At 33.4% G+C, this 17,526-nt stretch overlaps 2 protein-coding genes and 1 long non-coding RNA gene across 3 annotated transcripts; 1 reads left to right on the top strand and 2 right to left on the bottom strand.

Annotated features, from left to right (window-relative positions):
• Positions 1 to 140: 140 nt before the first annotated feature.
• LOC114178703 (dynamin-related protein 4C-like) lies at positions 141 to 2,377 on the bottom strand. Its single transcript, XM_028064757.1, is given in 2 exon segments — positions 141 to 1,210; positions 1,213 to 2,377. Coding segments are annotated over 2 exon segments (2,040 nt in total). The 5' UTR covers positions 2,183 to 2,377.
• A 5,259-nt stretch (positions 2,378 to 7,636) lies between these two features.
• LOC114174881 lies at positions 7,637 to 8,384 on the top strand. Its single transcript, XR_003602758.1, has 3 exons — positions 7,637 to 7,905; positions 8,001 to 8,103; positions 8,336 to 8,384. It is a non-coding gene; the product is annotated as an uncharacterized LOC114174881 (long non-coding RNA).
• Positions 8,385 to 8,907: 523 nt separating this feature from the next.
• Positions 8,908 to 11,156, bottom strand: LOC114179714 (dynamin-related protein 4C-like). The gene has a single exon (XM_028066135.1). It carries the CDS (start codon positions 11,024 to 11,026, stop codon positions 9,023 to 9,025), a length of 2,004 nt encoding a protein of 667 aa, XP_027921936.1. The 5' UTR covers positions 11,027 to 11,156; the 3' UTR covers positions 8,908 to 9,022.
• Positions 11,157 to 17,526: the final 6,370 nt, after the last annotated feature.

Here is a 17,526-nt window from a genome sequence, read left to right as displayed (position 1 = left end):
CATATTTCGATTAAGATAATCTTACTAAAAGTCTAAAACATAAAGCTCCAGCATATTTCATAGTTCAGCAAAACGAAAAAAACAAAACAACTTAAACAGCTAAAGGCTTCGGAGTGAAAACTGATGAAGAACATAAAACTTTAAAAATCAGTGTAGCTTCCGATGCGGTCTATTATATTTCCCACTGTATCCTTGCTCTCTCGCAGCACTCTAACGCTCCTTTTGAGCTTTTCGCGCTTCCCAGCGATGGAAGGCGACTCCTCCAACAGCCTTTCGATCCCACCACCACTCGGTGATAACAGATCATGCACAATTTCTCTCTCCAAATCAGTGTTAACAAGATTATGAATACTTAACATCAGATGCAATGCTATGGTATCAATCAGCCTTTTCTGAACGATTTTCCAGTACGAAATCATCCTCACTTTAAGGTCAAATGCTTGACTAAGAACAGCAGCAGGGTATTGTCTGAGGTGACCCACATCAATTCCTCCAACACCTTCTAGATTCACATGCGATGGCTGTTGCACACTCAAAACTCCATTCACAAATCCTGCTTGGTGAGATATTAGTCTATTGTATTCTTGGGAAAACTCAGAATTACACGTGTAATCCGTGTACATCTCCATTTCAATTGCTTCTACAACATGCTTACAGGAATTCTGCTTCTTCTTGGATATCAGAACTTGGGCTGCACGCTTTGTAGACACCAACAGCTGATAGTAGTTGTCACAATGACGAGTGATAACGGTAAACAACACATCCTCAAGATAGTTCCAAACATTCTCAGCAAAGCCTATAGGCATATGTCTAACACCACGGACTTTATTCTGCAAAATAGTGAGGAAAGCAACGCGAGGCATGAAATTCGGTAGTCCGATCCATTTTGCTTCTTCCAACACCTTTATCTCATCCATAAGAAACTCTTTGGTAACATCACTTTCAGGACAACCATAAAGATCATGTGAGAAGGAATCTAACATATCCACCAACCTAGCAGTGCAATGCATGTTCTTTTCATCAGGGTACTCATCAAATTCTCCTCTAAGAAGAATTTTTCTGAGGGATTCCTTCGTCAGTCCAATAATATGCATAAATGCAGTCATGGCATCAGCCACCGAAGTCAAGTTTGACGGCAAATTTTCTGACTCGGACAAATTATTTGCCAGTTTCTCATTGATCTTTTTCACGATCTCAGGCAGAGTTTTGAAATGCTCATGGCCTGAACTTGAACCAGTTTCTGAGCCAAAACTGGAATACCAACAATAGACTTGTCTATTTTAGAAAGCAATTTGTGGGAATCAAAAAGCCTCTGTTCCTCAATTCGAGCATCCTCATAAGACTCGTCACCAATCCTGTTTCTGACACAAACATAACCCAAACCAATGTTAACATCATCAGCAGTCACTTTTTCTAGCAATCCCTCTGGAGACTTATCAGCCTTTGTAACCACAGCCAACGTTCTCAGCCCAGTTTTGTCAACACTCTGAGACATCCTAATGGACTCACAGGTGGTGAAATCAACACTGGCAGAAAGAACATTCAAGATGATACTTTCTTCTGGCTTAATATACTCCATGATAATGTCCTTAATCTGATCATAAATATTCTCGGGTTGCCCATGAACAGGAACCCGGGTTATACCAGGAAGATCAACCATTGTGAGGTCCGGAACACCATTCTTCTTCACCACCAAAGTCAAGGGGTTATTTGAAATCCCTTTGCCATGGCCAGCAAGCTCTTCTGTTGCACCATTGATGGCCTGAGAGACGTTTTCCTCATCAGTCATGATGATTTTGCCATGGTACTCCAGTTGAAGCTCAGGAGTAGGGAGAGGGTGGTTTTGGAGCCTCATAATTAAGGGTACCCTAGTGCATATCCCTTGGCCACGTGGCAAGCTAATACCAGCCAAGGATTCAAGAACACTGGACTTCCCAGATGACTGATCTCCAACTACTACAATGGAAGGAAGCTGAATTCCCTCTTTTGCAATGTTAAGACGCCTTAGATTTTCCATAGCATCCAGAACTGGACGTATCTTCTCATTGTAAGAGGACACAATTGGTGCAACAATGGCAAGAGCCTGTGGTTGTTCTTCATTGACTAAAGCAACAGATTCGTTGTTACCACGTTGAGAAAAAGCAGCAGCAGCCTTAGTGATTGCCTTTCTTCCTCCAGCCATATTATGATGCAACAAACTCAAGAGATTGTAGAGAATGTGATAGTTTTGTAGGCTTATGGTTGCGATGAATGAGAGAAGCGCAAGCTCAAGAGCATATTAATAGGAAACTTGGGGGTAAATGAAACGAAAGGACAGTTTGGTATCTTAAAAGCACTTCTGGGTTTAGCTTTTCGTCGGAATCGGAGTTACACCTCAGTCTCCGGGTCTTCCAAGTTTTGGTAATGGAAAGGTTCCTGCTAAATGCATGCTCTAATTAAAAATGAAAAATATACATTCATTAAGTAGTGAAATCTATACCTGAAAAGAGAGTTTCTGATTCATCTGATGAGAGGCTGTAAAGTTGTATTATCGTTACCGAGATAAAATGAAGGTTTAAATATGTTTTTTTTTGGGTAAATTTTAGAATTACTTTATTTCAAAATTTTGGACCAATTTAATTTTCATCTTTCGAATTATATAAATTTAGTCATTTTAATCAAATTTTGTTAGATTTATTTAATGTTTTGTATGCATTTTAATATTGTATTTGAGTTATTTATACCGTTTAACACATTTTTACTTTAGTGTTAAGTCAAATATTATTATGAAATACGTTTAAAATATCAAATAAACTTAACAAAACTTAAAATTTAATTAAAATGACTAAATTTACGTACTTTGAAAGATGAAAAACTAAATTAGTCTAAATTTTTTAAATAGACTAATTTCAAAATTCACCAAAAAGTAAGAATAAAAACATATTTAATCCTAAAATGAAAAGTTTATACGGATAAAGTTTTTACTTTTGGAAGTTAGTCGGAAATATATGGTGTGATGGTCCACATCCTTCAAAATTTATATTACTATTTTATCAAATTTCTATTTGATAAATTTAATTTATATTTTAATTAATAGATTTATTAAATAAGCTGTTAAATGGTAGTGACATTGAATATGACTGTTAAAATTGTGTTTTTCAAACAATAAAAAAATGATAAACCAAGATATCAAGATTAATAAAAATAGAAAAGAAAATGACAAGATAAAAATGAGATGAAGAGAAACGTATAAATGAATGAATAGGGTTGAACTTTTTTTAAGAATTAGTTTTTCATCAATTATTTTTTTAATTGTTTTATTATATTTTGTGGTGATCGATCTTTGTGATTCTTTTATCTACTCTAAATTATTTGGTAAAATGATAGTTAAAACCCAGAAACAACTACAAAAGGTTGACAGATACCTATCTATAATGTTTAAAAATCTAAAACCCAGAAAAACAATTTGTATAAACATCTGAAACTCTTATTTTATATCAGAAGTGTAAATGCCTAGCTTCATTCATTCCTATAAATATAAGTTTGTTTGATTAATTAACCCCTTGAATTGAAAAGTTTAAACAAGTGATCAAATTAGCAGAGAAATAAGAAATAATTAATTTCTTCAATAAGAGAGAAATTTCTGAATGCAGTAAGAAGATGATAAGAAATAATCGATGGCCCAAAATACCATAAAAGATAACGGGGTAAATCGTTAATTTAGTATTTAAAAACTGAAAAATTAATCTTATTCAGCCTTACATGTAAAAGAAAAATAAAATTGATTTTTAATATCATATTTTTATATAAAGTAATTTTAATAAAAATTTAACGAGATATATTTGTAAGATGTTTTATTATTTAAAAACAGAAATACTGAAATAAATATTTCTTTGATTTAAAACTAAATTAACGTGTACCACGTTTAAAGACCGTCATTTACCAAGAAGAAAACGTAGTAAAAAAGAATTTCAACTAAAGAGGCAGGAATTACAAAAGAAGAGAAGTTCAAAGATTAAAAATTAGAATAAATGCGGAATAGATTTTGCATTTTAATGAAATATAAGTGAGAGAAAAGTGTAGATGAGAAGGTTGTAATTATTAAAAGAGAATCTTGCATACTTACAAACAGAATTCAAGTGCATCAAATGAATATTAAAAGTTACTTTTTTTTTTTAAATTTGAAGAGTCGTGTTTCTTAATTGGATAAAAAAATAATCATTACAAGGACTTTAATTTACTTTAATATTATGTTATTTTGAAAAGAAGGATAAGAAGAGATGTGAGGCCCCTTTCTATTTCTGCTTTCTTTTAAGGACTGTTCTACAGTAATGGGTCTAAAGGCTAGTCCATAGGATAAAAGCCTTTTATATTGCTCTAATCTTACATTCACTTACACTCTTTCAGAAATCAGCCGTCACCCTTCTACTCCGTGAGAAAGAGCTCTGCTAGGGTTCAGCCGCCTTCCGCATCTAGTGGGCTCGAACCAATTTTTCACTTCTCGTAAGTCCGTTCCAACGCCTGCTCGTACTTCCTCCGGTGTTTATTCATGTTTGTTTCAGCTAAGAATCCGTAGTGAGCTCATCATGTGATCTACTCCGTTGTTTTTTCAGTTCCTAAGTATAACCTAAAGCTGTGGTGCCCGTGGTTACTGTTGAGTCCTGTACCAGCATATTCCAGGTACGGGAAGCTAGAACCCTCTGCTTGTTCGGTGCGAGTATGCTATTTTATGTGGTTGGTGATTCTCTTTTGTGTTTACCTGTTGATATGGATGTATGATACGGTGGGATTGTTGCTTGTTGTATGTCTTCGCATCTGTTGCAGGTGAAAACAGTGGCGGGCACTGATAAACTCGCCCAGGCGAGCTGGTCTCGCCTAGGCGAGACTAACAGAGGCTCGCCTAAGCCCTTTTTCCACGAATGGTCGCCCAGGCGACCCATTGTGATTCTGAGCGAGCAAGCATCTCGCCCAGGCGAGAGGGGTCTCGCCTAAGCGAGATCCCGCGTTGCTCCCTGCTTCCCCTTTTGAGCCCTCGCCTAGGCGAAGGGGGGCTCGCCTGAGCGAGCACGTCTCGCCTGAGCGAGAACCCTCAGCCTGAGCGAGGGATTGGGCGAGGCAGTGCGCTGTTTGGGTGTTCGTTTATTCTTGGATGATTGATATTGGTTTGGGTGGGAATTGTATGATGAGAAACATGTATATAATGGAGTATTATGCGTGCTTGGCATGAATCACGAATTGTGTATGACGGGTCTAGTATGAAAGTTGGCATGTGAAATGAATGAGTGGTGTGGAACTAAAGGAACATGGTAGTAATATGAAATGAGGCCCTAGACTCATGGGGTGGTGATGATCAGAGGTATGGATTCGAAATATGATGCGTATAAGGAATTAATCTCAGGGGTTGGTATGGAAATGTAAAATATGATTTTATGTTCTCTTATTGCTGAGCTATGAATGTTGGTCCGTGTCAGCGTATAAATTCCTTGGGGTCTCTAGGTGAGACCTTCGGGGTCGCGCTTTAGTGGTCGGGACGTAATTCCATGGCCCATGTTAGTGGGTGTTCATGGTGGTGCCTCATCTGTATAACTAGGTAAGGATTCAAGTTAAGGTTGCATCCTTACACTCTAAGGAGCCAGTTAGTTTCACTTAGAGCGAACTGACTCCTGTGGTGAGAGTAGTAGGAGGCCTGAAATTCATTAAGGGCTAACCTTGTGGTGAGGGAGATTTGATTCATCGTAACACTTGTAACACATAGCTCGGAGATGAGCAACTCAGGGTTAAGCAGAGGTATCCACCACAAGTGCAAGCACCCGCTGAATCCGACTAAGTTATACGTATCCGATGAGTCAAGTCGAGTCGTAGTGTATTGAATGAGGAGTCATAACATGCTTGGTTGTATATGGATATGGGATGATGATAATGCATTTGACTGTATGATGAATATGTGTTGGCTCTAGCTTACCCGTTTGTTTGCATGGTTGTACTGTATGTGGTTGTTCTTCTTGCGATGATCATCAATTTGATTGATGGGAGCAGATGGGAGAAGTTCTCATGGTCAACAAGGGAATGGCGAGTCCGTTGCTTAGCCATCTGGGCTGGAGTTATCTTATTCATGATTTCCTTACGGCTACGACCCCTGTATCGTTTTATGCTTTCATGCTCTATACTCTTTGTTAGAATTGTATCTGGTTTATGCTGGCATTGTGGTGTGCCCAGGTTGTAGGGGTTGTGTTAAGGACCCCAAGACTACGCTACTATACTTTTATCGCGTGACATTTCCTTTAATTTCGTTTAATAATTAAATGGGACGCCAAGAATGTGCCTTGCGGAGAACAGGTTGGCGTTCTCGGTTTATATGCTCACGGGAGAGGCAGAGCATTGGTGGAGCAGCACTAGGTCCATCCTGGAGGAGAGGGATGAGCTAGTGACGTGGGAGACATTCAGGGAGAGGTTCCTCTCCGAGTACTTCCCAGACAGCATCCGGTACGCCAAGGAGGTGGAGTTCCTCCAGTTGACCCAGGGAGGGAAGACAGTGACGGATTATGCTGAGAGGTTCAAACACCTCAGCCGTTTCTACACCCTGCTACTCGATGAGGAGTGACGATGCCGTAAGTTCGAGAACAGTCTTCACGGTGATATCTGCTTGATGGTGGCCCCCTTGTCCATCAAGGATTTTGCCGCTCTGGTAGAGAAGGTCAGGGTGATGGAGAAGATGAAGCGTGAGGTGGAAGGCCAGCGCCCACAGCAGCCACAGCCGCCTCAGAGGATCGGTGGACCATTTGGGTCCAAGCCCAAGCATGAGGAGCGGAGGAGACCGTATGATAGGCCCCACCATCAGCCTCAGGGGTCTAGGAGCTTTTCTCCTCAGCAGGGCCGAGTTCGATGTTATACATGTGGAGGACCCCAGCCGAGGTACGCATGTCCACGTATGGAGGGTTACCGTAGATGCAATAACTGTGGCAAAGAAGGCCACTTTGGGAAAGACTGTCCCAACCTTGCCAGGGCAGCGACACGCCCTCCACTTTGGTAGAGAAGGCTACGACCCCTGTATCGTTTTATGCTTTCCTACTCTATACTCTTTGTTAGAATTGTATCTGGTTTATGCTGGCATTGTGGTGTGCCCAGGTTGTAGGGGTTGTGTTAAGGACCCCAAGAGTACGCTACTATACTTTTATCGCGTGACGTTTCCTTTAATTTCGTTTAATAATTAAATGGGACGTTACAAGAGGAAGAGAAAGAGACGAAAAGAATTAGCTTGTAAAGTTGATGTTGTTCTTTTTAGAAGATTATGAATTGATTTTAAAGTAGAATAGAGAGTGAAATTGGTGAAAGTTTGTGATTCAATTGAGTGATGTGAAATATTAAAAAGAATTTAATAAATAAAGAAAATAAGATAATCAAAATATCCCTAATATTAAAAATAATATAAAATGTTATATAAATCATTTAAACTAAATTATTTAATTTGTATTAATCGTGTGAAATAATAAAAATATATTTATAAAAAATGAATAATCAAATTTATATAGTATGAAATTAAATTTGACATTTATCGATTTAATGTTTACTTGAAAAATAATTTATTAATGTTATATATATATTTTTTAATTTTAAGTGTTTGAAATATAAATTTGTTGGGTTTCTTTTGATAATCTCTTCGCATCCACTTATAGTATTTATGGTGACAAGCATTTCTATGTATATAGATACATAACAAACATTCGTACTTGCCTCAAATACTCTTAAACAAATCAGATATGTTGTTGTTTCTCTGGAACATGTATTTTAGGGTTGAGTTACCCAACAGGTACTGAAAGACGAGATTCTAAAATGGGGAGATTTACATTGGAACAAATTAGAGAGGCCACGTAGGATTTCAGTCCAGTTAACAAGATTGGAGAAGGTGGTTTTGGTCCTGTCTACAAGGTATTAGATTTGAGTGAACTCCCAACTTTCTTCTAAGAGTAAAAATTTATGGTCATCCCTAGCATTTAAAATTCAAATTAACCATTGGATTGCAGCACCCTAATCTTGTGAAACTCCATGGATGTTGCATTGAAGGGGATGAATTAATGTTGGTGTATGAGTACATGGAAAATAATAGCCTGGCTCAAGCTTTGTTCGGTGAGTTTCTACCCAGAACTGTAAACTAATGCCTTTTTTTTTGTCTTCTGCCTTGTCATTTATTAAATGTTCTGTTTGATAACATCCCAAGTGGTCACTATGAGAAATCCCTAGGGGATCTGATTAACTTGAGGAAGTTTGTCTTCATGGAAATTTATCCTTTTCCCTTTTTGTGCATACAAAACACGCAGTAAATGTTATTTCTAATTGTTTTCTTCCTCTTTTTGTTTAGAGAAACTAATTCAGTATTGGCATAGCAAAAGGTCTTGCATTTCTTCATGAAGAATCAAGACTCAAGATTGTTCATCGAGACATCAAGGCTAATAATGTGTTACTTGATGTTCTTGCATGCATTTTTATTTGCGCACTGTCTCTCTTTCTGTCCTTCACTGCTTAAATTCTAAATCGAAATGGTACTAAAAAAACCTTAATTTCGAAAATTATTAACATTATATTTACAAATATAGAATCTAAAAGAGTAATTAAATTTAATTACTGCTGAGTGTTGTACTTTTCTTATTGTGAAAATGATTAGTTATAACTACAATGAGAATCTGCAAAATTTATTTAGTGTTATTCTAAAGAAAAGAAAGGGTGAGAGATGGGTAATAAACTAGTTGCGATGATGTATTAATAATAAGAAAGATTCTGCTCATGTAAAACCAATAATTGTCAAGAAAAATTCTCAACATAAAATCTGTAAGTATTTTTAATTTCGGGATAAATATTATGCATAAGTAATGATGTGTAAGTAGAAGATATGACACAAAAAACATCTGAAAATAAACAGCATACTTCCATTAATCTTACTCAAAACAGCATACTTCCATAGATCAGCAAAATGAAATAAGAAGAAAAAAAAACAACTTAGACTGCTAAAACTTGGGACTGAAAACTGATGAACAACATAAAAACACTCTTAAAAGTCACCACCGTAGCTTCCAATACTGTCTATTATATTTCCAACTGTATCCTTGCTCTCTCTGAGCACTCTAACACTCCTATTCAGCTTTTCACGCTTCCCAGCGATGGAAGGCGACTCCTCCAATAACCTTTCAATCCCACCACCACTTGGTGATAACAGATCATGCACAATTTCTTTGTCCAAATCAGTGTTAACAAGATTATGAATACTTAACATCAGATGCAACGCTATGGTATCAATAAGCCTCTTCTGAACTAATTTCCAGTATGAAATCATCCTCACTTTAAGGTCAAATGCTTGATCAAGAACAGCAGATGAGTATTGTCTTAAATGAGAAACATCAATACTTCCCACACCTTCCAGATTCACATGTGATGGCTGTTGCTCACTCAAAACTTCATTCACAAAACCTGCTCGCTGAGATATTAGCCTATTGTATTCTTCTGAAAAGTCAGAATTACACGTGTAATCCGTGTACATTTCCATTTCAATTGCTTCTTTAACATGATTCCTTGAATGTTGCTTCTTCTTGGAGATTATAACTTCGACTGCACGTTTTGTAGACATCAAAAGCTGATAGTAGCTCTCACTATGGCGAGTGACAACGGTAGTCAATACATCCGCAAGATAGTCCCACACATTTTCAACAAAGCCTATAGGCATGCTTTTAATACCACGGACTTTCTTCTGCAGAATAGTGAGGAATGCAATGCGAGGCATAAAATTCGGAAGTCCAATCCACTTTGCTTCTTCCAACACCTTAATCTCGTCCACGAGAAAGTTCATGGTAGCATCACTTTCAGGACAACCATAAAGATCACGTGAGTAAGAATCTAACATCTCCACCAACCTAGCAGTGCAATGCATGTTGTTTTCATCACCGTACTCATCAAATTCTCCTCTAAGAAGAATTTTTCTGAGGGATTCCCTCGTCCGTCCAATAATATTCATAAAGGCAGCCATGGCATCAGCAACAGAAGACAAGTTTGCTGGCAAATTTTCTAACTCGGACAAATTATTTGCCAGTTTCTCATTGATCTTTTTCACTATCTCAGGCAGAGTTTTGGAAATGCTCATGGCCTGAACTTGAACCAGTTTCTGAGCCAAAACTGGAATTCCAACAATAGACTTGTCTATTTTAGACAGCAATCTGTGGGAATCAAAAAGCCTCTCTTCCTCAATTCGAGCATCTTCATAAGACTCGTCACCGATCCTGTTTCGGACACAAACATAACCCAAACCAATGTTAACATCATCAGCAGTCACTTTTTCTAGCAATCCCTCTGGAGACTTATCAGCCTTTGTAACCACAGCCAATATTCTCAGCCCAGTTTTGTCAACACTCTGAGACATCCTAATGGACTCACAGGTGGTGAAATCAACACTGGCAGAAAGAACATTCAAGATGATACTTTCTTCTGGCTTAATATACTCCATGATAATGTCCTTAATCTGGTCATAAATATTCTCGGGTTGCCCATGAACAGGAACCCGGGTTATACCAGGAAGATCAACCATTGTGAGGTCCGGAACACCATTCTTCTTCACCACCAAAGTCAAGGGGTTATTTGAAATCCCTTTGCCATGGCCAGCAAGCTCTTCTGTTGCACCATTGATGGCATGAGAGACGTTTTCCTCATCAGTCATGATGATTTTGCCATGGTACTCCAGCAGAAGCTCAGGACGTGGGAGAGGGTGGTTTTGGAGCCTCATGATCAATGGTACCCGGGTGCATATCCCTTGGCCACGTGGCAAGCTAATACCAGCCAAGGATTCAAGAACACTGGACTTCCCAGATGATTGATCTCCAACAACAACAATGGAAGGAAGCTGAATTCCCTCCTTTGCAATGTTGAGACGCCTTAGATTTTCCATAGCATCCAGAACTGGACGTATCCTCTCATTGTAAGAGGACACAATGGGTGCAAGAATGGCAAGAGCCTGTGGTTGTTCTTCATAGACTAAAGCAAGAGATTCATTGTTTCTTGCTCCAGCCATATTTTGATGCAACAAACTCAGAGAGATTGAAAAAATGGAGAGTGTGATAGTTTTGTACGCTTACGGTTGCCATGAGTGAGAGAAGTGCAAGCTCAAGAGCATATTAATAGGAAACTTGAGGGTAAATGAAACGAAAGGACAGTTTGGTATCTTAAAAGCACTTCTGAGTTTAGCTTTTCGTGTGAATCGGAGTTACAGTTCAGTCTCTGGGTCTTCCAAGTTAATGCATGCTCTAATTAAATAATGAAAAAGATTACATTCATTAAGTAGTGAAATCTATACCTGAAAAGAGAGTTTCTTAAAAGAATTACTCATCAAAATATTACTTATAGTGAGATCTTACATATGAATTTAAAAAAAAAAATTTGAAGAACTGGTTTATATAAAAAAAAATCTTTAACTTAAATATAAATATGCAATTCGTATTAAGTTCATATTTTATAATGAAAATGTTTTGAAAGAAATTATATTAGAGATGTTCTATACCATAATGATTAAAATGTCTTTTCGTGCTCTTCTAATTCATCTGAGGAGGCTGGAAAGTTGTATTAATCATTACCCTGATAAAACGTAAAGTTTTTACTTTTGGAAGATAGTCGGAAAAAATCTGGTGCGATGGTTCACATCCTTCAAAATTTATATTACTATTTTATCAATTTTTTATTTGATAATTTAATTTATATTTTAATCAATAATTTTATTATTATAAGCTGTTAAATGGTTGTAACATTGAATATGACTGTTAAAATTGTGTTTTTCAAACAAATATAACGAGAAAAAAAAATATGATAAACCAAGAGATCATGATGAATACAAATAGAAAAGAAAAGGACAAGGTAAAAATGAGATGAAGAGAAACATAAATGAATGAATAGGGTTGAACTTTTTTAAGAAGTAGTTTTTCATCAATTATTTTTTTAATTGTTTTATTATATTTTGTGGTGATTCATCTTTGTGATTCTTTTATCAACTCTAAATTATTTGGTAAAATGATAGTTAAAAGCCAGAAACAACTACAAAAGGTTGACAGATACCTATCTATAATGTTTAAAAATCTAAAACCCAGAAAAACAATTTGTATAAACATCAAAGAGCTGAAACTCTTATTTTATATCAGAAGTGTAAATACCTTGCTTCATTCATTCCTATAAATATAAGTTTGTTTGATTAATTAACCCCTTGAATTGAAAAGTTTAAACAAGTGATCAAATTAGCAGAGAAATAAGAAATAATTAATTTCTTCAATAAGAGAGAAATTTCTGAATGCAGTAAGAAGATGATAAGAAATAATTGATGGCCCAAAATACCATAAAAGATAACGGGGTAAATCGTTAATTTAGTATTTAAAAAACTGAAAAATTAATCTTATTCAGCCTTGCATGTAAAAGAAAAATAAAATTGATTTTTAATATCATATTTTTATGTAAAGTAATTTCAATAAAAAATTAACGAGATATATTTGTAAGATGTTTTATTATTTAAAAACAGAAATACTATAATAAATATTTCTTTGATTTAAAACTAAATTAACGTGTACCACGTTTAAAGACCGTCATTTACGAAGAAGAAAAAGTAGTAAATAAGAATTTCAACTAAAGAGGCAGGAATTACAAAAGAAAAGAAGTTCAAAAATTACAAAAATGAATTCAAAATGAAACCAATCTTATAATTTTAAAAAAGACCTAACGTTAGGGATTTCTCAATAGGTAATGTTGCTCCAATACCTAACCAAAGGGCAACTACAGTACCAATAAAAAAGATGGTAATTGTTACTGGGCGACGAAATGGATTTTGGAATTTATTAACATTCTCCAAAAAGGGTACTGTTAATAATCCCGTAGATACCGAAACCATTAAAAGAACACCCAATAACTTATTGGGCACTGTAGGAAGTATTTGAAATATGGGAAAAAAATAGCATTCAGTAGTATTTCAAAAGGAGTTGCATTAGAATAAATGCGGAATACATTTTGCATTTTAATGAAATATAAGTGAGAGAAAAGTGCAGATCAGAAGGTTTTGTAATTACTAAAAGAGAATCTTCCATACTTGCAAACAGAATTCAACTGCATCAAATGAATATTAAAAGTTACTTTTTTAAAAAAAATTTGAAGAGTCGTGTTTGTTAATTGGATAAAAAATAATCATTATAAGGACTTTAATTTACTTAACACTTTACGTCTTCTGCCTTGTTATTCAATGGCAATATATTCTCGTTGAATAATAAATGATAAATAATTAAATAATTAAAACTATTATGCATATTAAACCTATAAGATGCTTAATTGAAGAAATATCCTCCCGTGACCACTTTATATAATTTCCTGAATTTGTTGATCTCATTGCTAATTGTGGTAAATGATTTAGGTGTCATTCTAAGACACATGTCACAAATAACACACTTAATTACATTATAAAAATTATACTTTGAATATCCATATTTTATCGTTAATTATCTCAATTAAATAATTCTTATTTTTAAGAATGATAACCTTCTTACAATAAGTTAAAAGTATGATGTCTAAATTTGTTAAAAGATAATTATTTTAGTTATTATGGATAGATAATCATTCAGGGTGCTTTAGGATGAAAATTTTAGAATTTGTGTACAAAGTTACAACGTCTGTTTATTAACGTTTATAATAAATAGATAATGTTTTTAATTGTATATGGATGAAAAAATTAGGTTAAAGATTTTTTTTTAGTCTATTAGACTAATATTCAAATCTACTATTTGGCTATTAATATAAATTCACAACTTAAATTACTTGAAAACCAATATATATTTCACAAATAATAATAGGAGATATTAAAAGAATGATGATAAGTTTTATCATTTGTATTTAACCAAAAATGAAAAACGATATAAAAAAAGTAAAGAAAGAAAATAAGAGTTCCGTGCTAAGAACATTGTTTAAAAATGTAATTAATGAACATAAAATTTTATAAAAAATTATAATTAATTGTAATATTAAATAAATTATGAGGTTAATAATTATTAAGATAAATTTATTTTTATTTATACAACAAAATTATTTATAAATAATATATGTTGTCTCGTGAGCCTTCTGTGAATGGATCAATTATGATGGATGTCTTTGGGAGTAGAGATGGAAAAAAATGGAGCAGATATGGTTTGGGCCGATGAAGGTAAAGATGGGATGTGAAAATGGAAAGGGGGTTTCTTCCTGCACCTCCAATATTTCTTCTGCACCTCCAAATATTCATGCTCTTCCATATGCTCTTGAAAAGTTAAATAAATAAAAAAAGTTTAATTAGGTAGACACAATAGTTAAACAATTATGAATGACAGAGTTAGTTGGCTGCCTGAATTAATTACCAGCCAGTGGTTTGTATACCTTACACCCCCTCTTCAATTTCATTTACACTTTCACTCACACTTACTTTCACTACAAAAAATTTCGTTGGTGGTTGAGGTTTGTAATTTTCAGTTGAGGGTCCACTCCTATTTTACCATTTGCTTCATTTTTTCTCAGAAAAAGGTACGCGCATTTAGAATAGAAGTTTATATTTGATAAGTTTATGTCTCAGATAAATGTTGCTTATGTTGCTGCGTTTTTAATATTTCATTCTTACGTTTATGGAAGTTATTTTTATTTACGGAAGTGTCATGTGGAAGTCAAGTTATTATTTTCATATACGGAAGTCGACTTCCGAAAGTGTATATGTAAAACGGAAGTCGACTTCCGAAAGGCAAGTGAAATTTCACGGAAATCAAATTATTTTTTCCCCTCTACGGAAGTCGACTTCCGAAAACGTATGTGTGAAACGGAAGTTGACTTCCAGAAGTGTATGATTAAATCGGAAATGGACTTCCGGTGAAGTAAGATTTTTATAGTGTTACGAAAGTGGACTTCCGGTCTTTTAAGTGAATTTTTCACCCAAAAGTCGAGTATTTGTTTGGTAAGTAGTGTGGTGAGTAAATTTTTTCCACTTCCGTAATTAGTGGTTTATCTTGTTTTTTTTTCCACTTCCGATTGTTTCTATGTTCTACCATGCTTCTTTTTTTTTTCACTTTTCCACTCCACTTCCGTAGATGGTTTTAGACTACTTTGTTTTTTTTTTCTTTTTCAGTTTTCCACTTCCGTAGATGTTTTTACACTAAGTTTTATTTTTTCTTTTTTCTTTCACTTTTCTACTTCCATGCTTTTAGACTTAGTGATATTTTAATTTATTTTATTTTGTAATTTATAATTTTGTTAGGGTTTGAATAATAACTTATGTTTTATTTATTATTTATTTATACTGTTTATTTAACTTGAGCCACCGAGATGTGCTCCTCTTGTCCTAGCCATGTCTGTAATTAAAAATAAAATTATTCGAACAATATAATTAATTAAAATTATCCAAAATTATAAATAATAATTATAATTTCTACAAATAATAATTATTTATAATTATTAATATTCAAAATTATAATATATTATTATTATTCGAAATTATAATTATTTATAAATTAAATTAATTAATATTTTAATTAATTAAATTATATTATATTAATATTAAAATAAATTTCAAATAAATTTGTTCAAAATTATTATTATTTAAATTTATATTTACTCAATAATTAAATTAATTAAAATTAAAATTATTCAAAATTAAAATTATTTAAAATTATATTTACTCAATAATAAAATTAATTAAAATTTAAATTATTCAAAAATCATAAATAACCAAAATTTTAATTATTCAAAATTTTAATTATTCAAAATTATAATTATTTAAAATTATATTTACTCAATAATAAAATTAATTAAAATTAAAATTATTCAATATCGTAAATAACTAAATTTTTAATTATTCAAAATTATAATTATTTAAAATTATAATTATTTAAATTTATATTTACTCAATAATAAAATTAATGAAAATTAAAATTTATCAAAATCATAAATAACTAAAATTTTAATTATTCTAAATTATAATTATTTAAAATTATAATTATTTATGTTTATATTTGCTCAATAATAAAATTAATTAAAATTAAAATTATTCTAAATCGTTGATAACTAAAAATTTAATTATTCTAAATTGTAATTATTTAAAATTATATTTACGCAATAATAAAATTAATTTAAATTTAAATTATTCAAAATCGTAAATAACTATAATTTTAATTATTTTAAATTCTAATTATTTAACATTCTAATTATTTAAAATTATAATTTTTTAAAATTATATTTACTCAATAATAAAATTAAATAAAATTAAAATTATTCAAAATCGTAAATAACTAAAATTTTAATTATTCTAAATTTTACTTATTTAAAATTATAATTAATTAATATCAAAATTATTTACATTAAAATTAAAATTAAGTAAAACAAAATAACGCAAAACGTCATTGGTTCTATGGAAGTCCACTTCCGTAATCAACTCTCGAGTTTGTGTTTTTACAAATCTATATTCAAATAAGAAAAATAACTACAGACCATACAACAAACATGGCAGAAACAAACAAAAAATTAAAAAATTAAAATATACAACAGGGATAAGTTTACTTATCTGTTGGAGAGGAATGATGAAGGGAAGACGGAGAGCGGACAAAAAAATAAACAGCAGTGGGGCACGACGAGTGGGGCACGTTAGAGAGGAGAGTGGGACGGATGAGAGATTGGAGGGGTGTGTGGCGGCTAGGGTTGAGTGAAAAAAAAGTGAGGCATTAAATAGGAGAGAGAAATAGAAATTGATTGATTTAAGATTTTAAAATACTAAAAGGGTAGTTTTGGAATTTAAGAAAAGTTTGGAGGTGCAGAAAAAATATTGGGGGTGCAGGAAGAAAACCCCAAATGGAAAAAATGGTGGTGAAGGTACCCTAACTATTACAACCCACCTTTAAAAAAAAAAACATATTCAAAAAAGTAAAATTCAACATGTTAAGCAATGCATATGTCTACATAGAACATTGTCATGTGTGACAAAATTTAGCACAATTAAAAGAGAGAGACTAAATACATTACTTCAGAAGGCAAAGAGATCAAATAGAATCAAATTTTGGATGAAAGATTATTTGTTATAATCGAGGATCAAAACCATATTTAACATTTTTTGTAATAATATCATTTTTAAGTATGTTTAATTCACTTTAACCTTGATAATTATTCTAATGTTAGATTATAGTTAGTTTAATTGATTTTAATAGTGTCCTTGTTTTGAGGGACACCATATTTTACGAGCTAATTATGTTTACTATTATAGTGTTTCTTTCTTCTCTTTTATAAAACACACACTTAATAAATTCAATGAATGCATGCACACTTTTTTTTATAGTACCTCTATGGGATAAGTTAGTCTGGACTAAGTCGAGGTGAGTCAACTTAGCCTTAAGTCGATCTAGGTCAAACAAACTTAGGTTGAGCTGAGTTGGTTCGAGTTTGAACCAAGTTCAGTTAGCCTAGGCCTGACTAAAGTCAATTGAGTTTAGGCCCCTGTTGAACCAAGTTATGCCTGGCCCAAATCGAGTTGAGTTAGCTTAGCCT

The sequence above is a fragment of the Vigna unguiculata genome, chromosome 3, assembly GCF_004118075.2.
Source record: "Vigna unguiculata cultivar IT97K-499-35 chromosome 3, ASM411807v1, whole genome shotgun sequence".
Taxonomy (NCBI): Eukaryota; Viridiplantae; Streptophyta; class Magnoliopsida; order Fabales; family Fabaceae; genus Vigna; species Vigna unguiculata.
The sequence above is the reverse complement of the archived record's forward strand: the minus strand, read 5'-3'. Positions and strand labels throughout refer to the sequence as shown.

Bases quoted from the DNA above. Each gene is read 5' to 3' on its own strand.
- LOC114179714 (XM_028066135.1), bottom strand. From the start codon at position 11,026: ATGGCTGGAGCAAGAAACAATGAATCTCTTGCTTTAGTCTATGAAGAA.